We start from the raw sequence: 24,647 nt of genomic DNA, 5'->3' as shown, positions 1-24,647 counted from the left end.
TGATATGTAGCGTGAGTATAGTGCATTTGTAAGATTTAATAATTAGCATTATTAGCATTAGATGCAAGAATTTCACACATCCATTCCCTCTAAACGTTTGTCCAGTTCCTCCTTGAATTTATTTAAGCTATCAACTTCCACAAAGACAGATGAAAGTTTGTTCCAGCAATTAACCACCCGTTGGCTAAAGGCAAATTTGCGCATATCTATTCTACAACTGTCTTTCCTCGATTTGAATTTATGCCCTCCTCAGGTTTGTAATCTGAGCAAGTGGAAGAATCCCATCAGAATTGAGCCTGCTGAACCCATTATACAACTCTCAGATCACCTCGCAGGTGTCTAGTCTCTAGAAGCTACAATTTGAAAAACTTAAGCCTTTCTTGGTAAGGCTATCCCTTCGTTCCCCTCACCAATCTTGTTGCCCTTCTCTACTCGGGTTCTAAGGGTTCGTAGTCACGAATGGTCGTTAGTGTAGTATCTCAAGTAGAGAGCTTTATGGTAACTAAAAAGTTTCTAGTACCCCGGCTTAGCCTAAAACTGAGGAACTAACGAAAACATCGTCTATATGAGTCTTTCCAGTTGTTGTGGATGACAACAGTGGGAGACTTCGACTTCTTCCTGGAGAAGCGATTAAAGCCTTGTGGGAGAAGGGACTTGCAGGTGAGGCCGTGCACACGCCTCCCCACCACCGCCGCCTCAACACTGGCTCTCTGAGTACCTCCTTGCCGGGACAACTCCAGCTTTGAAAATTGTTAAAAAATACTTATCGTCGCAAAATTTATAAATGAACTTTATAGAATTATTAACTAACTATTTAGCAACCTTTTTGTCACCAAAAGGAGAGTTGCTTAATACAAAGAAGCGCGCTATCGAAGTGCAATAAAAATTTGTTTTTTTTAATTTTAAAAACAAAAAGTAAATGATAGATTTCAATTGGAATAGTTTTTCCTTGATAAGCATCGAATGTGATTTTTAAATTTTTAGCTCCATTAGCGACGAAAAGAGAGGAGGGGACACGAAAACTACTCACATTTTCCTGTCTGGCACCGCCATTTTTAATTTTAAAAATGTTTTAAAATTATATTTTAAACCTACTCGTTTTGCTCTTTCCAATGGTGTATAATAAGCTATAGGTTGTCGATATCTTTTGTCCCCCTTATATTTTATTCCTCCCATTTCTCAGACAAATTTTTGTCAACAACGATCAATATGGCGTTATGTTGGCTCACATGATGTACAAACCCATGCAAAATTTCAAGTCAATAGGCCCAGTGGTTCCAGAGATACAACGCTGTGACAGATGGACGGACAGATAGATATACAATCGAGTGACATTAAGAGTCCTTCGTTAGGCTACGGACCTTAAAACAACAGTGGACCCAACAACTAACCCTGGGAGACGCCACTAATAACATTAGTCCACGAAGAGCAGCTCTTTGTGAATCTTATTTTCATATCCTTAGTTTGAAAGAGAAATAAGTTCATGCATGATGACTGGATTCAATACATTGAACTATAGCCGAAAACCATTTGCAGGAGAAATTACAGCAATCTCGACAGAGCTTGGTGTAATTTCTCTCAATAATTTCCTCAAATTGTTGGTATATTGCCATTCCTGAAAGCCTTGTTGATAAAAAAATAGACCAGATAGATTATCTCCATGAACTTCACAAGAAAGATTAAAAGGAAAAGGTATGTTGATAATTGGTACTTAGAGTGGTATGCAAGCTTTCTTTGGTATGAGTGTTTCGAGATTTACGGATTCTATTTGTTGTTAAACATGATTCATCAGCAACCAGAATATAGCTGAGAATCTGATGATCATGTATGCATTACAAAATGAACCACAAAGTTTCTGCGTTTATTCAGCCATTGTGGAAATAATTCTTTGTACAAACGTTCCCTGAAATGGATACAATTGCGTTCTCTATTCGCATGCAGCTGAAACATTTAGGCGACCTAGATATTTTAAATCTGTATCTTGAATCACAGAATTTAATACCAGAATTATTGATTATGTATTTCGCTCTAGAAATGATTCAGATAGTTTCTCAGATGCATTCTTTTTATATCATTCATGGTGATATCAAACCCGATAATTTTTTGCTTCTTGGTTTGCCAGAAAAGGACTTCGTGAATCATTTCAAAAACCGAACGAATTGTTTGCGATTGATTGATTTTGGCCGTGCAATTGATATGAAATTATTTCCTGCTGGGGCAGCTTTTGCCTCAACCTCAGCAACGAAAGGTTTCCAGTGTAATGAAATGAAAGACAAGAGGCCTTGGACGTATCAGGTTGATTTGTTTGGAGTTTTAGGATCTATACATCTATTATTGTTTGCTGACTATATGAAAGTTGAAAAGAATCAAGGTTTAAGAGTTACCAAGAGCTGGATTTATGGGTACCCATGATTTAACAGTTACCTGGTTATTCCAAGCTGCAATCAGATTCCAGATTTGACAACTTTCGTGCATCGGCTGACTCAGAAAGGGAAATTTTCTGAACTTTATAAACTACGACAATTTCTACGACAGGAGAAGAGAACCTTAGAGTGCTAAGCTTCCTTGAAGCTTCATTACAATATGTAAATATATATATTGTAATGAAATTTTTGAAAGGTTTCGTAGAACTTTTTTCACTATTGTTTAATGATGTCAGCGTGACGTAAAATTAAATATATTTTTTGAAAATATATTTTATTGGAATAAATGTGACAGGTGAAAGTTATTTATGGGTGCTGGTATTCTTCATTAAGATCCATCCATTACCGATGAATACATTAATAGAATATTTTTACCGATCACAATCACTATTGTGAAGATTGCTAGTTTCAAAGCAATGAAATACGTTTTATATGAATTATTTTTAACGAACTATAACTTAGTGTTAATATTGATAACATGATGCAAGGAAGCAAAACTTATACAGCACTCAGCCAAAAAAAAAATTTAATAAAATATAGAGAATTTTCTTGATAAAGAAAGTATTGATAAAAACGTCGAAATAGTGACTATGTCCTTATTTTGATACATAGATGCTTGGCTAAAATGATATATAGTTATATTATTGCTGTGTGCTGTTTGTTATATACCCCAGATCACTTATTTTGATATTAATAGAATTATGTGTATAATTTTTGGTCAAAGAATTTAAAACTTCTGTATGGTTTGGTAAATGCTTTTTAGGGAATTATTTTCTGCTAGAGAGGAAATGTGGGCAGTTGTTCGTTCCAGGTTCTTGGTGTGGAACGGATCACTGCTTTCTTATGTCGGTTTGAATCATTCATTAGTACTGCTGGTGAATTCAACCGAGTTATTCGTGTACAAATCTTCCACTCCTAAATTTTGTTTAGTAAACGTTTTATATAATAACACATTTTTCACTGCTAATAAATTTAAACAAATTAGTTAATGTACTGTGGGGGGTGGAAAAAAAAATGATGATTATTTACATTTATGTTTATTTTCTTTATTTTGTTTGTTCCCTTATATGTGTTTGTCCACTTTATCCTAATTCCCCCACTTACGCATCTGACTTTACTTTACAGGAGAATTCCAGTTTCAAGGGAACTTCTCAATTATTTATAATTCCCTTCGGAAAGGCTGAGTGTTCAGGAATAACAAACTCACAAATTAATAAGCAACAAAGTTTATTTACATATATATATATATATATATATATATATATATATATATATATATATATATATATATATATATATACAGCATCATATACAATTGAATAAAAAAACATGTAATATGCATACAAGGTTAAATCAAGGATACCTTGCATAAATTATTCTTATTCCTGTTTCCCTTCACTAGCTAATCTAAGTTGAGCATTATATGAAAACACTGATTCATCCTTCTTGCCCTAACTAACTAACTCCTAAGACTTATACACTTTCACCATACCTATTTCATTTACTTCTTGATACAATTGTGTTCCTTATATTAACAATCAATATGCTATTTTCATCATTATACTCTGTATTCTCACCATTCTGTTACAATACACTGAAGACTAATCTTAACTTTCCTAAAGTCTCTATATGTATTTAGTCTTTCAGATGAACTAACAATTCTTCATCAATACAAACACTATATTCAGTTATCTATCCTAAAAACATTCAAAGATTCTCACGATATTCAATTATCTATCCTTAAAACATAATCAAAACTTCTCATATAAACCTCACTATCCTTCTAACACATTATAATCATTTGAACAACAATTTGATCTATTACTCATCCTACGTTTCTCTTGCATTTTACAATAACCTTTCTAATTAATTAAACTCTATTAGTATATATATAATTTACTTCAGAGATAATTTATCTATCAATTTACTTCTAGTGCTACCCCCTTTTTTTTTAATTAATCACTATACTGTTTCACTAACAGTCCTTGTTAACTTACAGTGCTTACTATTATCTTTTTTCTTTCCTTTCCGGGGAGGTTTTCAACTTCCATTTTTGGCTCACTGAGGATCTCCTTCATCTGCTTTCACCTGAATCTGCTACAGATAGTTATCAGGAACTCTTTGCTGCATGGATCTGGCGTCCTTTCTCCACCTTATTCAGACTTGTTCACAAAAAAAAAAAACTCACAGGGCATCTCTCACTACCTCCTTCTCCACTCCACTTTTTACTGGTCATCCACAAGGAGAGAGCTCACAGGGTATCACCCTCGCTCTTCCACTCCACCTAATAAGAACTTCTTATTAAAATAAGAAATATTTCGCAGCGCTCGTTAGCATGCGGGTCACTACCTTTGCCTTCCTCCATGACGGTTAGACTCGCAAAAACGGCCACTGCTCTTGCCTTCCAATGACGGACAGGCTTATTCTCCTTACACTCCATAATTTCTAACACGACAAACCACTCAACTGTCCATGTTACTAGCTCATTTTCTTACTTACACCAACGAATAAACTCAACTGTCCCTCCTAACTCATTTTTACAAACACCCACATAAAGCTCAACTCGTGGTTCACTCTCTAACTCATTTCCATAACCACCCACATAAAGCTCAACTGAGGGATCTGTCCCTCTAACCCATTTCCATAACCATCCACATAAAGCTCAACTGAGGGATCTGTGTGTGTCTCCCCCTGTTCACTCACTTTTTGTTACTCTAAATTCAGCAACGCCCCTCATAATTCCGGCTCGTCTTTTTTCTCAGTTTAACCAATCTTTCTCATTTATCAACTTTCTCTCTGTTCTTATTCGCTTATTTTAATCTTTCTCACGCTGTTTATTTAGTGCTCTATCCAACTTCTTATTTTAAGAACTTTGTACAATTTCTCAGGCTGTCTGTACCTTTTGAAGTCAGCCGCTTATAGTTATACTGTAGCAGACTAATTTCCCACGATCTATAAACCTTGCCATCACGACAGCCAGCTGCCAGTCTTAAATCTAATTCCCAGCATTTCGTTCCGTATTTACTACCTTCTCTTCTCCAGGTGTCACCGATTAAAGAAATGTCCTGACAGTAGCATGTCCCGTTCCAGAGTTAACACCTTCTACTAATAGCAGTAGCTACTCGTTTCTATTGTTTTGATTTGTCTGTGTGAGTGGGAGTCGAAGTGTACCCAGGTTGTTAATAGCTTTTCGGCCTTTCGCTCCCCTTGTATGTCTAATTTAATCCCTTGCCAGTGATCTTAGTAATATTCTTGACTTGTAAGGGTTTCGCTCCCCCATATTGCTTTATTATAAGTTTTAATTTAAACTAATCTCATTTTTCTATAAAATAATATTTTGTAAGATTTTACATCTTACAGTACGCAGTGCATTTCAGGCTTGTTAGCAAATAGTAAATAATTCATGGTTTATACAGCTGGATAGCCGAAGACATCATTTGTAGGAGAAATTACACCAATCTCGACAGAGCTTGGTGTAATTTCTCTCAATAATTTCCTCAATTTGTTGGTATATTGCCATTCCTGAAAGCCTTGTTGATAAAAAATAGACCAGATAGATTATCTCCAAGAACCTCACAAGAAAGAGTAAAAGGAAAAGGCATGTTGATAATTGGTACTGATGAGAGTGGTATGCAAGCTTTCTTTGGTATGAGTGTTTTCTCTGGTATTTCGAGATTTAAGGATTCTATTTGTTGTTAAACATGATTCATCAGTAACCAGAATATAGCTGAGAATTTGATGATCATGTATGCATTACAAAATGAACCACAAAGTTTCTGCGTTTATTCAGCCATTGTGGAAATAATTCTTTGTACAAGCGTTCCCTGAAATGGATACAATTGCTTTTCGTGTAATGTTCTCTATACGCATGCAGCTGAAACATTTAGGCGACCTACAACCTTCTGTACTTGTGCTAGGAGATACTTGAACGGCACAAAGTACTTACTCTTAGAGTTCGTCGAAATGGTCCTCTACCAGCGATTATTCGTAATTCGTCTCTCCACAACTGCAAATGTTTTACGATTGGTACTTGTCGAGTTTTTTTTTTAGCATATCTGCGAACAGCAGCTACAGATTTCTTATGAATCTTACCAATAAATTAAAAACATATTAGCTAATTCGGAAAAGTTAAATAGATTCGTAGTGTTTCCCATCATACCAATTTTACAAATGCTGTACTGTAACAACCAGGCAGCCATAGTGAAATCCGAAACTCAATAAAAAACAAGTTGACACTCTGTACTCTGCCACACTGGTTACTCAAAACTGTAAATTATATGATTCATGTACTAGAGAATATTATTCGTGTCGTGTTTATACGTATGTTTTGTACCGTTTAAAACCCGTTTTACACAGTCATATTTTTATTACATAAATTTCAAAATAGAAATGTTTTGTCGGTTTTGTAATTCATAATTAATGTTGAGGCTCTGCGTTGCCCGCCACCACCATTAGAAGGTGAGCCAGGCTGACCATCATACTCTGGATGGTCTCCAGCAGGGGTGGCCTGGGCTTCCTGGACGGAGACCATATAAAAAAAAAAAAAGAAAAAAAAAAGAGAATTAAGAGCCGGAGTGATAGCAAGAGTGTGAGAATTAAAGTGGGGAAAAGAGGAGAGGACTGAGAAGGAAGGCGTCGTTGAGTGAGTAGGGAGGAAATCGAATAGTTGGATAACACTGAGTTAGGGAACCCACCCAGCCCCAGGAAAGGTTGCAGGGGCTAGGGCGCTCTTCAAAGATTGGAGCTGTTTCGGCTAGTCACATCCGAGGATATCATTCTCACCGACCCACAGCATGGTATACAGATGAGGACAAGCCTTGTAAAGGTTTGCAGCGAATGCCGAACACTTGGGGGGGGGGAGGTGCCAGGAAGATAAAAATCCTACATTCATGTGGGATATCAGCGATACGCCAGCATCACAGTACTGGGATAGAGCAGAGCTGAGAGTAATCCCGCATCCAACGTTGGATGCCAGCAGTCATGTCCTTGAGTATTGGTGAAGGTTCCAAAGTTTGGTAGTGGTAGGTAGAGGGTCTCATGAAGAAGTGAGCGATCGTAAGATTGGTTGTTAGATGTTGGTGTTATCTGTTGTGGCAGATTGGACTTTATGATGGCAAATACTGCTTGGACGAAAGTTGAGAATTCTTTGTAATGCAGGTTATCTGTGAGAAAGAGGTGTCCTTCACCACGAGAAAGGGTGAGAAGGTGGGTCAACGTAATGCTTCTGAGAGGATGGTAAAGATGGCAGTCATACAGGACGTGCTCCCAGTCCTCGGAAGCGCCGCGTACACAATGTGGGTTTTCGGTCAGCCCAAGTTCAGCCATCTTGGCATTTAGTGACCCATGACCTGTAAGGAGGTAAGTCGTATGTAGCCCTGGTGAAAACCATGGTGGTGCACGAGGATGAGTGAAGGAGATGTTGGGGATGAACCTTTTAGTTACGCTTCCTTTTGTAATTCAGTTCCATTCAGTTTGTCAAAGCTGTTTGAAGTGGTTGGTGATGTTTTTCCACTCATGTTTTTGACTGTTATCCAGATTAAGGATAAGGATGTAATCTAGAATAGTTGCTGGGAATGACTTCTTATGATAATATTGGAGTCTTCTGGTGATTACCTCAATGTGGAGGGTAATGCTCCAGCATGGACTTACAGTGCTGGTGTGCTAATGGTGCAGCATGCTCGGGTAACAGTGAACAGCATCTGCCTTTGGATAGATGCGAGCTTCTTTCGAACAATTGGCTAAAAAAAAAAAAAAAAAACGAACCTTTATTGAGTGTTGATTCGAGCCTTCTTTGTTTCAAATAACAGCAAGTGTGCGGCGCGGCATGGATTCCATGAAGTGTTTTAGTGCGTTTTGATCTAATTGTAACCATTCTTTCCTTTCAGAAAATATGCATTATAGTGAAATGCAAATATATTAATAACATTTTTTCTTAGCTGCAACAAAGGTGAAGGAAGAGGACTTCTTTGACGAATAAGTCTCTCCAGAATATACCACATATTCTCAATACGATTGAGGTCAGGTGAATGTGGGTGAAAGATGGTGGAAATACAGTACGTATCATGTTTTCCAAGCCATCCTTGCACGATTCAGTCACAATACGCTATTTCATTGTCATCCATAAAGTCGCTACTACCTTCGGGATAAAAATGTAACATTGCAGGGTGAAGTACAGTATATGTATATCTGATACAAAATTCAGGTACTCCCTGGATGACATTCGACCTTTCACCGGTATCAACGGACCCATTCCGTGCCATCATAACCTTCCCATACTACAATACTATCTCCATATTCTTGGATTGTCTTAACAAGGCAAGCACGTCCCATCGTTTCATGAGGTTCTCACCACTCTCTCTCTCTCCTACCATCAGTGCAAAATAAGTGTATCATGATTCGTCTGACCACATGACTTTCTTCCATTGTTCCACTGTCCAATCACGACTCCCCATACACTTTTAAATCTCTGGCCTTCGTAGATTTCTGTTCACACGTACATAGAATACAACGCGGAAATGGGGGAAGCCCCCGGTGGCTTCATATAACTAACACACTTTACTTGTCCGACCACGACGTTCTTGGCACCACTGCAAGAGGATTTTTCTGTTTTTCTCTGAACCAAGTGGCTTCCGAGTAGGCAGGACTGCTATGCCCAATTTCTTCAATTCCCTGCATGTAGTATGCATTGAAAAAGGGCAGTTCTAGACTTGATGGAATTCAGACGTTATTTCCTACACATTGGATGTCCTATTTTTTCGGCACAGCCCTCCTTAGAGTACCAATGGTTTCGCTCTTGAAGTATTGTTTTTCTTCCACATTACGCCTTTGGGATGTGGAAGAACCGCTTGCTTTCCACTCATTAGAAATCTCTGAGATGGATGCTTTTGAGAAACCAGTTATGTCTTTCGTTTCTTGAATCGTGGACTTTTTTCAAAGTCTGAAAGATCAGGCGTTTTCCGTGTTCTGACTTCAAATTATTGCAATCGAACAGCCTGTGCAGTCTTTATGTTAAACGAGGCACACGTTATCACCCCACATCACAGTTTATTAGCATTTCTTTTGTCTCTGTCAGTATTAATACAAAGTTCTTTTTTTTTTGTTTTTTTTTGGCAGCGTGTGTATTACAATTGAAAATTTTCATTGATAACATAAATGATTCACTCCTTTCATATACTATTTGATTCATACAATATAATTTTTAGCAAAAAACATAAAAACTTATTGTCAACAAATATTTGCCTCGCATTTATGGTTAACATCAAGGAACTTCACGCACTAGGAATGCCTTAAACTTCTTCAAGCAGTTAATTCTGAAGTTAGCTAAATGGTGTTGATTGTGAGAGTCACATTTTTGACGGGGGAGGATTTAAAATCGCACTTTCGATTAATATAAGATTATGTACAGCTCTAGTACTGTATCCTTGCCTTTTATCTTTTGTGTGTGAGCACGCGCGTACCTTGTTTACTAATGTACACATACACGTGGATTAAAAAAAAGAAAATAAGCTGTCAGTGAAGCTTCAGAGAACCTGTTCGGTGTAGAAGTTTTTCACCTTGACATTCGATTTTCTTGTTTCTTGTCTGCTGATTGTTTTCTTTCCCTTCCAACTTCTAAGAAGTTGACAGAGCTCCGAGACGAAAACAGCCCGTGGCAGATCCGAATTCTTGTAACATGACTTGCCCTGTTTGAGTTCAACAACCTGCTGTCAACTTGGACATCTTCAAATCCCATAACGTAACTCGTTTGGCTTTGAAATAACGTCTCCTAATTACACGTGATCGAGGAAGAGGAGAGGTTGGCCATGTCTCCACCCCAATTTCTTCTCCAACCGCGAACTTCACTTTCTCTAACCTTCACTTACAGAGAGAGAGAAGGATTTGCTCGTGACAAGTATGTATGCAGAAATCCCCCCAAGGAAAGGGGAAGTAATAATCCAAGATGTGACCCCATAAGGATATCGTCTTTCCGTGCATATAAATAGAGAATGGCTCTGGTAGAGTTTAATGCCACTTCATCATTGCAGTGAAAAGGTAGGTTGCTATCTTGTAGTAGCTATTTTGCCAATACTAATGCATACACTACTATAAACTATAGAGAAATATATTAAGGGAAAATTTATACAAATGAATATTTTATTCAATCATTTACAATTTTATGTCGTTTTTAGGATCTTTCGAGTCATCAATAAGAATGTTGAAGATAATCATACTTGTGCTTTGCATTCATGTAAGTATTTGACTTTAGCAGTTATTTCTAAATTCATTTCATAAATTTTTATATAAAAATGTTATAAAATTGTAATTGTTATAAAACCCTTTGACAAACTGGTCTAAAATTTTTTAATTAATAAATAGATCTCGTTTATTAAAAAAGGTCTCCTCTCATTTGATGTTTACAACGCTCCTGCCACGTTTTAGTGTTTCACCATAGATTTATGTATACAATCGAAGCTCTATATAACAACTCCCAGGGATTGAGAAAAAATGGTCGTTATATCGGAATGGCGTTATATCGATTATTCATAAAATAGCATTAGGTTAATGAAAAATTGGCCGGGACCAACCACATAGAACGTTATAACGTGTGGGACTGTATAAATCCAATTTTTTACATTTATCTTTTATTTTATTAATATTTGTTTTAATTTTATTTATCCAATTTTAATAAATAAATACAGGAACTTATTTATTAATTTTTTTAAATAAAATCCAAAATGCAAAAAAAAAAAAAAACGCAAGAAATGCATGATTTAAGCAACAGCTATAAAGTAGGGAGTGAGTACTGATTTGGGAACAGCTAGTGTTGTAGGCCACAGAACATTAGGCTTTATTTTAATCCTATAACAACCAGCATTTTTACTGTATTACTCAGTAAAAGTACTTTATTCTTTTTTTAGTATTTCCTGTAGCACTCAACTTCCTCAATTCTTCAAGGTTGGATTTGCGTAAGTCTGTAATAAATTAGAGAGCGTTCAACCATGTTTATGCTACTAACTACAGATAATAGGTGGCGCTGTGTTTCGTTGTGAGATTCTTGACAGTTTCCGTTTCTTGTAAAATTTATTATAAAAAATGCACTTTACAAATTTTAATTATCAATTATTTCCTTCCAGGTGGGGATTTGTTTCTCTTCATGTATAAGAAGGGGTGTGGAATGTATAGATTACCAAGTCATCTCCACTAATGAGGTAAATCGAAAATTATACTGTGAAATGAATAAAATAGACAACACGTTCTTATGATTAATATTAATTAATCGAATTTATTTTATTAATTAAAAATATTTTATAATTATTTTATTAATTATAATAAGATATATTTTATATCATTATATATATATATATTATTTTTATTGCAGTGTATCAAGACTAGTAAATTTTCATATTAAAAAAAAGTAATTTTTTTTTAGGACTATGAAGAGAGGCAATATCCTTCAACGATGTGGGTTACCACCTCCATGGAGGGTCCATCACTGTCTGTAAGCATGAGGCGAATGTATCCCAAACTCTTCCGGTACATACAAGGGGCCAACGTAGAAGGTAAATAAAGTTCGATCAAAATTCAATCGATTTTTAGCGATAAATTATTGTATTGTATTTATATAGTAATTATCCTCCTATAGCATATTTTTATCCAACCGAGAATTACTGCTAGTTAATTCAATATAATGGATACAGATTTTAATCGATTATCATGTTATCTTTTATTTTCAGGATTGTTTATAAACTCCACAACGCCTGTTCGTACAGAGGTTGTAACATGCCCCGATAATACCTGTCGTCCAATTTACACCATGTCTTTTGTAATCCCACACGCCATGTATGATGATGTTCCACAACCTACAGATGCAAGTTTGACTTTGAAAAGGGAGCCACCTAAACGTTACATTGTCAGGTAAGAAACTTCAATACGAACGTATTGAATTAATCACGAAAGAATCGTGATTAATAATAGTCGTGTCATTTTAATAATGAACAATATTTATCTTTGGAAATAGAAATTAATGAGAGAGCATCTATTTATATTTATCTTTGCTCTGATATTTCTCTTTACAGAGGCTTCGGAGGTATAGCATCCGAAAATGATTGGATAACCGAAGCTCAAAAGTTTTCCGATATTGTGAAAAAGGACAAATCAGTCGAAAAAAATCGTTACACGTTAGGCTGGTATGACCCTCCTCTACAGTTCTTCAATCGTCTCAACGAAATCTGGATAGAAAAGAAATCCAAAAAATATGTAAATTTGAATAAGAATGAAGCAAATGATATATGTTAGTTCATGATTTTATAAATTGGGTTCTGTCTTAAATCTATTGTTCATAAGATTTCAATTTACCTTTTAATGTTTTTCCTTATTTTTCACATGATTTTTGTTGAAATTCCTCTTTTTTCTTTTATGTACATTACGTGGAAATGACAATTATTTTTAATAAAAATAATTAAAATTTTTGTGTTTCATTCTTCACACATTTAAGTTTTTTTTTTGGTTATGGCATGAAAAGTGGTTCTGATTAAGTTCATGAATTCAGCATATCTCACAACTGTTCTGTTTTATTTTTATTTATACTTAGGTTCACATATGACATTATAGCTAACTGAACTTTGTACTGCGATGTGATAATTGGCATTCGAATAGCATGCAGTCATTTCGTACTCCAATGTTTTATGGATGATTCTGTTTCGGACACTACTTTCCTCGTTCTTTACGTTAAGCTGAGACATCAGATGGCAATCAAAAGTTCCTGGAAAACAGCAGCAACATTAAGAATCAAGAAAGAACATAATTGGAGGATAACTGTAGAAATTATTATCGTACGGTTAGAAACGGGGAAATTAGATAGAAATACTCGAAGCGGAAAGAAAAGCAAGGTTTCTTTAAAAAAAAAAAAAAGAAATCTTGGAGTAATACTCTATATATGGTGTATATTTTAGTTTTTCTACCCACATGATAAGACATATTTTTTAATTATAATTCTATAAGTCATATGTTACAAAATTATATTACGTATTTACAGAGATAATTATTGATTGACGACCGAAGGTAATCATTGAAAATTTAAAAAAAACCGAAGAATTCTTTTACCTCATTTTGCTGTTTTGGCCATCAAAGCTCTCTGTAAAATAAAAAATAAAAAAAAATTAATCTACATTTAGAAAAAGGTTTTATGCTAGAAAACAAAGCTTCATACTGGTGAATTGCAAATCTCATAATCAGTTTAATTTTAAATCTTATAATCGAAATTATTAATTGTGCTGAATGGTGAAATTCACTGTGTAGATAAAGGGATTTTCAAGGGAAGGTGGAAAAACTGAGATATGTCGAACGTTGTAGCCTAAATCTCCACATTTACCATAGTTGCTAATTTACTGCATTTTTTGCCTGTATGTGTGGGTTTAAGATCGTAGAGAGTTAATCGATTTCGGACGAGAATGCAGTGATTTTTTCCTGAAACGTCACCTTAAATGCATAATGGTTTGGGCTTAATGGTATAAGCTTAATAAACTATATTATTATCTCAAGTGGTAAAAGCGTAGTTATTATTAGAATTAATTTTCATGGAAAACACTCACGTAACGTCCTTCCCTAACTACATTAGAGATAAAATATTCAAAAGAATTCAATAATTTTACACAAAGCTATATAAGAACCAAGACAGAGATTTAGACAAAGACCAATTGGATGAAGAAGGTGAAGTTCCAGAAGTATTTCCTGAAAAAGTAAAATTGGCTCCAAGAAGAAATGGAATCTTGATTGAACTTTTGAAATTGGAAGGACATGTAATTGTCGCTCAGCTTGTTAATCTTTATACAACACGTTTTAAATACAGAAAAAAAGTCCAAAAAATTGATAATGCTATGCTGGTGCTCATTTTTAAGAAAGGAAAGAAAGAAGAAATAAAGAATTACAAAAAAGTATCATATTAATGTTTCTCGAGTACAACCTTATCCACCCATATATATTAAGTCCATAATTGAGTGTATTTTTTTCTGGTTGGTCTGCCTGTTTTTACTGGACGAAAAACTCAAGTTTCCGAGAGAAAAAAATCTCGCCATTCTAGACTGCGAACGACTAACCCGGCCAGGAATTTAAAAAAAAAAAAAAAACTCTATAAAAGTTCTTCATACTATTGACGGGATTCGAACCCCAGCATTTTTCAACACGTAGGCGAAAAATAGCGATTATAACTACCGTGCTCCCTCGAAGACAAATAGAGAACTCTGGACTAATAAGCTTATTATCATCTGTTTATAAATTAAAGTGGGTTTCAAAAGTATTTAGAGTACAATACATCATATCCGTGTTATTAAAAGACAGTTATTAAAAAAAACACATGAATATTAATTATATTCATGTGTTTATATTTAACATATGTAGATTATAAACAAGAATTTTACATAGTAAAAACATGGAATTTTGGAAGCAAGAAAGCAAGGCACTGAGAAGACATATATACACATTTTAAAATATATATAAAATAATACAATATCAACTATTAAACTTCATAAAAATAGCGAAATATTTCCAGTAGAGAAGAAATTCTCCGAGGAGACATTTTTTTCCATAAACTATTTATTGCAGCATTGGAAGAGATAATTAGGGGCCTGGTGTATCCGTAGACAGGTGGAATTTAAAAAAGTGGGGAAAAGCTGATGTATCTAAGATTTGCTGAATTAAGGAAGGTAGAATTCAACACGACTTGTTAGCATATGGAAAAACTGAGAAATATACGTATTTGGAGAGAAGAAAATTACAAACAAGTCTGAAACAAAGAATATTTGAACAGTGAATTTTGCTTGTAATAGCAAATGAAAGTTAAAAGTGGTGTTTAACTGAAATACTGAGCCAAAGGTTGAAATTAACACAATGGAGGATGGGAAGAAATATGTTGAGGCTCTCGTGCATAGCACAGTTGGCAACCACTGTGCTCCGTCTTCGCCACACCGGGTGGAAAAGACCTGAGGTAGAATCCCATCAATAACGCGAGGAATTTTTAGGGCCTTTTCATAAAGTGGCTGAATTAGTCGGTCTCAGGCGAAGGTAGCATGGTTTTATCTCCCGGACAATCAGACTTTTCGTCCCGTAAACATCAAATCGACCAGAACACACGCAATTTACAATCGACATAATAGATACGGTGCAATAAGTTGCTGATGCGTCTAAAACCAACAAGTATGCTGGGAATTACCCTAAAGGACAGAAGGACAAATGAATGGGTCAGAGCAAACAGAGGGACTACCGAAGCGTGCCTTAAGTGGGAAAGGGCATATTACAGGACATAGTGATGAAAGATGGACCATCAGTTCACTCCTGGACTGATGCCCTCCATGACAGTATACTAGTTCTGCCACTTGTCACTACTTTGGAGAGGTCTGGATTCCACTCATCAGAATTTAGAGACCGCTGGTTTAAAACCATAATCAGATATCAGTTTAAAAGGTAAGGAACAAGGAGAATGCCTGCAGAAAAACAAGTACTTTCTTAAGGTAATGTGGAATAAAAATAAATAAAAAAGAGTAGTGTCAGCAAAGTGAAATTTTCGGTTCCAGGGAAGTGGATACAGGTTAAAAGCTGTTTCTAAACATGAATTAAATTAATGGATTTTTATCGATATCTTTATTACAGAAAAATATAATTATTAAATTATAATTTACTCCCTTTCTGAGTTCACTGTATAAATTGCTATTAAAATTCCGCAGTGACTATTTTAATGAAATTACATTTTTGAGCTAATTGCACCGTTTTTTTCATGGCCGGGCATCTCTGCTGCCCGGCCATGAAAAAAAAAAAAAAAAAAAAAAATGCAATATACGTCTGTGACTCTATTACTTAGAAGTGCATATCAAGCTGCTCGATCTCTCTTTGCCATGTTTTCAATTATTGTTTCTTGGAATACTGTGATTTCCTGGGGTGTGGAGAGAGAGAGAGAGAGATGCTTTGTTAATCTGTGCTGGTACAGTAATTATTGGCTTTGTCTTCTACTACAATGGCTCTTGCCATTTTCCTTCGCCATCGTGTGAAACAAATTTCAGTTGAAATTAATCTAAGCTGCTGCAGGAAACTGGAGATACCACAAATGATTAATGCTTTTCACTTTCATCTGAGCTTGAAATCCATTGAGTAACCAGTTAAATACATTGATGAAAAACTGCTGGGATATTTCTGTGACCTTAAAGATATGTGATATAATGGTATGGCACCTAAAGGATGGATAAGGTATTATTATTGCATTACCTGGAAGAGGTAATTTCTTCATTTGCGATAACTGATGAAAAATAACTCTTAAAGCACAGCTAGCAACAAACCATTGTCTTTCCATCATTATTGGATTGAAAATGTTGCTTCCGTTAAGAATTATTAAAGTCTCAACAAATAAAAGTAACAGGGAGCAAGGTGAGAAGAAAAACCTATCCAGTCTTTCCAACTGCTTCTAATATTTTATTACGTACTGTATACAACCTAGCCGTGTTGTAGAAAGATATCTGACGTACAAAAATTAAGTAAAAATTCATAATTTTTAAATTTATTACGTATTTAGTGATAATATGAAACAGAAATTTGCAAAATAGGAAATGATTACCTTTTTTCTGTCAATAGGAGTCAATTTAGCGATCTTGAAATAGAAATTAGATGAATCATCCTCTTGGCTTATAATCGTGGTATTCAATCGATATTTTTTGCCATGAATTTCTATGATCTCTGACTGGGTAGTGCTGTTATTATCTGAGAGCTGAATAGTGTGATTCATGAACCTGTTCATTTCATCTGTGACAAAAAGAGAATGACAGAAAGTTTTAAGACTCATCGTAAATGAACAATTATTAATTAATAAAAAAATTAAAAAATATTATAATATTATACTGAGTTTGCGATAGCTGCCGGCAGGTGGTGTTAGCATCGTTTCTCCATCACTTAGTTCAGAATAAAATAATTATCATATTTGTTTATGTTACAATTAGTTTGCAATAGCTTCCGGCAGGAGGAGCTAGTATCGTTTCTCCATCACATAATTCACAAAAAATTAATTACATGAACAAATGTGGTGTATCAAGTGTTTCTGTTATACAATTTTTATTTAGTTTTAACAATCCATATTTTTCCTTTCACATAAGTTTAGATATTATTAGCAATCAAATAATATATAATAAGATAATGTTTATTATAATTGTTATTAATAAATGAAATATCCAAATTTATATTTTCATATAAATAATTTAATAAAAATTTTAATGAAATGACCAATGATTATCAATCTTACATTAACGATTATATAGAATAATATTATATATTAATATATAACCCTTAATATATTAATGATTTATATATTAATATTTAAAAGATTAAATAGTTTATTAAATATTGAAAAAAATTATCTACGTGTAGCTAAAAATTTAAAATTTGTCAAGGTTTTTTAATGTATACTGCTTAGTCAAAATATTAGGAACTCTATTCCACTTCCAAAAAAAAAAAAAAAGTACAAAAAAATCAAATTAGGAAATCATGTCAACATTCATGCCTTAAATACCTTTAATCTACAATCAAAACTGGAAGTACAGATGGGCAAAACGCATATTGATGCATATTAAATACATTTCAACATGCGGAGCACACTTGGCTAGATGGAATTTATTCTTTCGAAATGAAATTATAATCCACTCCTTTCTGCTGCACTAGTTGGTACCTGGTACCGCCTAAACCGGAAGTGAATCACTATTTCATCTTCATATATTATTCATTGCATCACTCAAATGTCACCTCCACCATATTTAACTGCAGCTGTGAGTCAAAAACATCATCTTCGTCAGGTAATATTTTCCAAGAACTTTGCAATCGTTTAACCTGTCATTAGATCACCGGACGTTTCGTTTATAACGTCACTTTATCAATGAATGAAAAGAACTCATACGAATGAAACAAATGAAAAATAAAAATGGGAAGTTTATTATCTACAGGAGAAATATCTAGTATTAGTATTAAAAATGAGTAAAAAACAAAAGTAGTCATATTATTAAGTAGTCATCAAGGCAAGCTATTTTGTTTCTAGTTCCTTCATGACAACTTCATAATACCTTTCCGGATTAGTCAGACAAGATCCTTTTACAAAACCAACTACGTTGTGACTCTCTTTCATTGAGGTCACCTTGCACTCTGTCCTTGCAGCTAGATAAGAATTTAGTGAGGCCCTTAACAACTTATAATCAGTTCTTTTTTTAACGGTATGAAACGGTGTTTATCCTCTTGGAACCTTAATCTCGTAGGTACTGATCTTAGTTGACGTTTGAATGTTCCCAAGTTGTTGGCCTCATCTAACCACGAAAAAAACTTATTCCAATGATTAAGTACTCGCTGGCTAAAGCAAAACTTCCAGCAATCCACTTTATATCTCTTCCCTCTTAGTTTGAATTTACGCCTCGTAGTTCCAGCGTCATAACACGTGAAAGATTTCCTTCACTCATTTTACGATCAACATAGATCTGGTTTCCGAGTTCTGTAGCTCATATATTCGAAGTCTTAAGTTTCACCTAGTATGGTGACCTTTTTCTAATCTCACCAGACGTTTTGCTTGCCTTTTTTTTCCATCCCTAAAGCCTATCCAAGTCATCTTTAAAGAGCTTTGAAGCTGGTCATTAACCATTCTTCTAGCCTTCACTACATCTGGAAATCTGGTGTCCTTGTATTCCTTTGTCAATGTCATTTAAGAAAATTAGAAACAGAAGAAGATCCAGTACCCAATTTGCTCCCACTTATAATCTTAGCTCATTCTGCAGCATAACCATGAATCATAATTATTTGCTTCCTGCCATTAAGCAATCTCGTAATCCAAGGAATTTGACCATGATATGTTCCAGTCTACACAGCAATTCCTTGGGTTGAATCAAGTCAAACGTTTTATTTGAGGCTCGAGAGATTCTTTACAAAACAATCCTCCACAATTCTCCATGTCGCTGATTTAATAGCGTTCAGGATAACCAGCAGTTTCTGTTCGCCATAGTAAAGGTCGACGTGAAGTATCCATTCATTTTATCAGCTCAGTTATCAGCGACTTTCTTGTATCATTAAGGATCAAATCTGATTTACTCTTTTTTGCTTTTCATTCGAGCTTTTTCCATCCTAACCATTCCTTAGCAGGGCAGTCAGGAAAGGAATTACTGTCGTAATTCCTTTCCTGACTGCCCTGCTAAGAATTCCGACCAGGTCCACAATATTCTTGTCCCTACAACTTTCTTTAACTGCTGATGCCAATAACAATCATCTGATTGATTTAAAAATTTTGTCCCAATAGTGAGTTTCCTCCCATTTGGTCCAGCCAATAAATGAAAGATGATCTCCCATAAAAAGGCACTCCATTTAGTTACTTTTAGAAACAAAATATGAAATAAAAATGAATAAATAAATTACATTCACTGGACAAAAAATTATAAACCTTTTGTTGTTGTCGTGAACGGATATTTAAGCGAACGCTATGCAAATATAAATTGTAACGTGGTATGATCACAAGTTCCATGATATCAGATAAATGACTGGATTAGAGTCACCAACGCTATAATGGGTTGTGGAACAGTAGAAAAAGATCACGTGGTCTGGCGAATCTCGATTTACGCTTTTTCCCCAATGGTATGATGAAAATGTGGCGTGAACCTCACAAAGTCATGCAACCAGACTGTCTCGTGTGTCCATCACTCGAGCAGTTCGAGATGGCATCATGCAATGGGGTTGGTTTATAGGTTCATAGGTTCTGTTGCCGGTTTATAGGTTCTGTTAGAATGCATTGGGTCCCCTCATACCGTTAGCTCGTATTACCTCCAATGAATATGCTTCGGTCGTATTGGACCAACTTCACCTTGCAGTACTTCATTTTAATCCAGATTGTGATAGAATCTTTCAAGACAACAACACAACCATCTACTGCACAAAAAGTGTGCAGTAGATGGTTGTGAATAGTTGTAGGAAAATTACCAAGGTTTACAACATCTACGCTGCAGCTCAATTCTCCAGATCTGAATACAATTGAGAATGTTTCAGACGTTGGAAATGGTAATTCGCTTCGCAATTCTCTACCAGTAGTAGCTGGCAAATATCTTGATGGAAGAATGGTTAAATCTAGAGCTAGACTCCCTCAGACACCTGGGAGCTAGACTCCATTAGACACCAGGGGACTAGACTCCCTAAGACTCCTGCCTGTAGACACCATGGAAATGCATTCCACGGGCAGTAATTCGGGCAAAAATAAAGGTTTCTAATTTTTTGGCCACTGAGTGTATTGTACGAAAGACTCCAAATTTTATAGTGTTTTATTCAGTATTTTTAAAATGAGTTATAAATTCAGTTCTTCTTATTCCATTTGGTGCTCATAGTGAATCGGCCCTTATGGCTCCATTCCCCATATCTAAAATTATACCTCTGGAATGGAGAATACCAGTGCTGCTTTTCTTTTAGGAGAAATTGCTACGTAATCGAACTCTAGTCATGTATTTGAAGGTCGTATGTCTGTGTAGGGCCGGTTTATAGGCGTTGCTCGTTTGTAGTAAAATAGTAAATTCATTGTAAGTCTTATTAGTCACCAAGGGCTGTTGGTATAAGTTTCACGTTCCACGTGTCATCACAACTAATAAATGGCATTAGCAGGATGGCTCTATCTGAATAGCATCTACGCAGATTGACACAGTTTCTATATGCTCTCTTACTTTCCCCACCCCCCAAGTTCCGCATGACTTAATTTTAGAATTAATTCATTGAAATATTATATTGTTAGCTCTCTATTTATTGACATTCTGTGTCATATATTTATCTTGAAACTTATATACACAGTGTATATATATATATAGCAAGAGATGGTATGGGTGAAGTCCGATCCTTTATAAAATTTCTTCAATAGGCAAGCCATCAGAAGCTCATGAGGACATGAAAAGCTGTATGTGGAGAGGAGTGCCCATCATATGAGACCGTGGAAAAATGGACGAGGGCAGTTCAGGTGTGGGTGAAACAGTATGCGCAATGATCAAAGAGAAGGAAGAGCAGTTTTTATTCCAAATAATAAGTTGAATTAGGGAAAAGAGAGATCAACTTATAAGATCAGCCTCGTGGTTAACGAGCATGTAATTAACCTATTTTAAAAGGAAAATCGACACTTACCCATTATTAACTGGAAGTGGTCGAGAAAACTGGTAAAATCGAACGTTGGAAACTTAAAGAAATAATTGAACTCGTCATCAAAGTCATCTTCTCCATCTTCTGATTCTCCTGGAAAATCATTATCTGGTTCTGTGATAGATTTGTTCTTTTCTTCTCCTTCACGTTCCACTTGTGGTACAGCTGATACGTTGTACACGATGAACACGCAGAGAGCCAATATACACAGTACTCCTTTCATTGTGAATGCTTCCTGAAATCTAGGAGACAAAAAATATCGCAAAATTCAGAAAAGAAACCAGTTATAAAAGAAATAGAAAAACACATGAGCAAATAGTTACTATTCTGTGCTCTGCAGCACATAATCCTCTCATAACAGGGGCTATTAACAGAGAGAGGAGAGGATTTTACAATGTGGTATCCTCCAAACTGTTGCCATAGTAACTACTCTCCTTAATGTTCACAATTCTATGACTATTAACAAACGCTGCACTGTACTTACTTGGATTTCGCGTTATAAACTTTTATATCTGCAGGGATGCAGATGAACCGAAGCTTCAGATGGCTGTGAAGTTGTCTGATAAACCCAGACAGGTGTAGCTATATAGCACCTGCGATAAGCCACGTCCAAGCTCGTGGTTTGTTATGAAATCAAGCAATACGGAAGTTGTTTATGACTCCGAAAGATGTGTCATCTTCCTTTTGTGTTGCTCAATAGTCTTCAGGTAGATTAGGACACGGTTGGCGGGTGAGTGAGGAAAAAAACAGAAATAACCATTAGGATTTTTAAATATGTTTGAGCAGTTGGATGGATTCCAAGAGTTGGTGGTTTGTTTTGTCTGGCTTCTAATGAATTGTGTGCAGGCTGGTTAGAATGGCCAAGCAGCGTAGTTGGAGTGGGATATGGTCTGAATGCATTCTGCGCTGTAAAAGTAATTTTTTTTTCTTTTTCTTTTCTTTTGTAATTTAGAATTAGCAAAGATACGCAATTACTGAGAATTATGAATAATTTAAAGAAGGAAATAGCCACTATCTGAGTAACTCTGGTATTATTTCATTGGTGCGAGTGCTTTCTCTCATGTACAGTGCTCAAGGTTTGTTAAGTCATTTCCTCTTGTAAATAGAGAGTGACTGGATAAAATTTACAAAAGCCACCTGCCAACCTTTTTTCGGAAATAGTTTTTACTTATTTCAGAGTTGGCACCAGCTGTGAAATATCAACTATATACTTAAGCAGTTGGATGGATTCCAAGACATAAATTTATAATTTTTGGAAAGTAATTTTGTTCCTGTCTTTTTGATTGAGTAGATGATATAGCTTTTTTGCTATATCAGGGTCGGATTTACACATAAGCTAAACAAGCTACAGCTAAAGGCCTCACATTACAAGGGGCCTCGCTCCATCTTAAAAATCCTCTTTTTAATATTGTCATAAGACAATATTAAAAACAGGGGTGACCCAAAAAAATTCTTAACCAAAATAAAATACTTAGAGAAGCTTTCGACACAGTGTGTGTCACTTCCTCAGTTATTAATACATAAATACGTTGCATATGGAAATCAAGAATGGTACCGCGTGGTCATGCTAGATAAACAAAGCGCGTGCACGAGGTTTATCTAGCATGACCACGCTAAAACAGAAGCTTGTTTGGCCAATGAATGGTCATACAGAGGAACAGAATAAAATATTATCTAAATATTCAAGATATTTTGTGAAAATTGAGTTACTGTAAACCCAACTCAGTATAAAACTTGACCACTCCTCTTTTTAGAAAGTAAAAACTAAGGAGAGTTATTGTATATACATTGCAACGTGTCCTGAAACAGTTTACCAATGCTTGACTCATCTAATAAATCTTAAATTCAGTCAGCCATTCAAATATTTGATAGTTGGATTCTTTAAAACTCGTAAAAATTAAAATTGCTTTACATCTACGCAATAGCAGTGATTCAGTGTCTGGATTCATCCCACGTCCTATATTTATGATTTGTTTCGCAAACTCAAAGGTTATTATTACTACAAAGTAGTTTGGAAAATAATAATGGCTAAAAATAAATCGATTTATTTTGTTTCGTTAACAAAAAGTTTAAATATTTTTAAGTTCTGACAAACTTAAAAATATTTACTAACAATTATTAATGATTAATTATAAATAATGAATGAAACAAAACTAGCGTGTAATGAAATGTAAAAATCAGGGTCCCTATTTATTTAAATATTAATAAATTTAAATTTAAATTTAATAATAAATAATAATATATAATATACAATAAATAATAATATAATATAAATTAGCTTTAATAAATTATAATAATTATTAGAAGAATTAAAACGAATGTTTCTGATTTAACAAAATTTCTATAAAAGTTTGGGGTCTGCGTACAAAGACTACAAAATGCAATTTTGTACATCACAAGTGTACATCAGCCATCCTCTTGAATGTGAGCAATTATTGTACGCTACAGATATGTCCAATCTTAATAATACCTTAGTCATTTCGTTTTTGTTTTTTGTTAAATCTTATGAAATTTCTTTCAAATCTTTAAATAAATATCAATTTTTTAATTTTAAATGAATATTCAGAATTGTTTTGAAACACCTTTAGTTTAATATTGTATATACACTGAGTGATCACTGAATTATGACCACCACCCCTATTTTGTTTTTTTGTTATTTGGTTTTTAGGAGCATTAGCAACTAAGGCCATATTGCTCCGTGAATATACGGTGGTCATTCCTGACCTTTCCGCATCCTCCGTATTTGGTGGTGAGGGGCTCGAACCCCGGTCTAATCAAGAAGCGTGTGCTACGCACTGTTGCTCCTTCCCACCTGGCTACGGAGGCGCCTCCACCACCCCTATGATGTTTGTTAGTTTGTTAGTTATTTGGTTTTTAGGAGCATTAGCAACTAAGGCCATATTGCTCCGGGATATGCGGTGGTCATTCCCTGACCTTTCCGCATCCTCCGTATTTGGTGGTGACGGGCTCGAACCCCGGTCTAATCAAGAAGCGTGTGCTACGCACTGCTGCTCCTTCCCACCTGGCTACGGAGGCGCCTCCACCCCTATGAAAAATGAATGCGACCCGTTGACCACG

At 35.2% G+C, this 24,647-nt stretch overlaps 3 protein-coding genes across 3 annotated transcripts; 2 read left to right on the top strand and 1 right to left on the bottom strand.

Annotated features, from left to right (window-relative positions):
* Positions 1-1,908: 1,908 nt before the first annotated feature.
* On the top strand, positions 1,909-2,412 carry LOC150075367 (uncharacterized). The gene has a single exon (XM_090388463.1). The coding sequence runs from the start codon at positions 1,909-1,911 to the stop codon at positions 2,410-2,412; it is 504 nt and encodes a 167-aa protein (XP_090244589.1).
* A 5,354-nt stretch (positions 2,413-7,766) lies between these two features.
* On the top strand, positions 7,767-12,698 carry LOC150075366 (heme-binding protein 1-like). The gene is made up of 5 exons (XM_090388462.1): positions 7,767-7,781; positions 11,537-11,611; positions 11,833-11,962; positions 12,137-12,317; positions 12,479-12,698. Exons 1-5 carry the CDS (start codon positions 7,767-7,769, stop codon positions 12,696-12,698), a joined length of 621 nt encoding a protein of 206 aa, XP_090244588.1.
* Positions 12,699-12,953: 255 nt separating this feature from the next.
* On the bottom strand, positions 12,954-22,233 carry LOC150075365 (uncharacterized). The gene is made up of 5 exons (XM_090388286.1): positions 22,054-22,233; positions 21,555-21,811; positions 17,002-17,186; positions 13,506-13,536; positions 12,954-13,164 (listed from the first exon to the last, which is right to left on the bottom strand). Exons 2-4 carry the CDS (start codon positions 21,790-21,792, stop codon positions 13,507-13,509), a joined length of 453 nt encoding a protein of 150 aa, XP_090244412.1. The 5' UTR covers positions 21,793-21,811; positions 22,054-22,233; the 3' UTR covers positions 12,954-13,164; position 13,506.
* Between the last annotated feature and the right edge of the window lie 2,414 nt (positions 22,234-24,647).

This window comes from Mastigoproctus giganteus, chromosome 14 (genome assembly GCF_048544385.1).
Source record: "Mastigoproctus giganteus isolate SK-2022 chromosome 14, ASM4854438v1, whole genome shotgun sequence".
In the NCBI taxonomy this organism is placed as follows: Eukaryota; Metazoa; Arthropoda; class Arachnida; order Uropygi; family Thelyphonidae; genus Mastigoproctus; species Mastigoproctus giganteus.
Note: the sequence above shows the minus strand (reverse complement) of the source record. Positions and strands in the feature narration are given on the sequence as shown.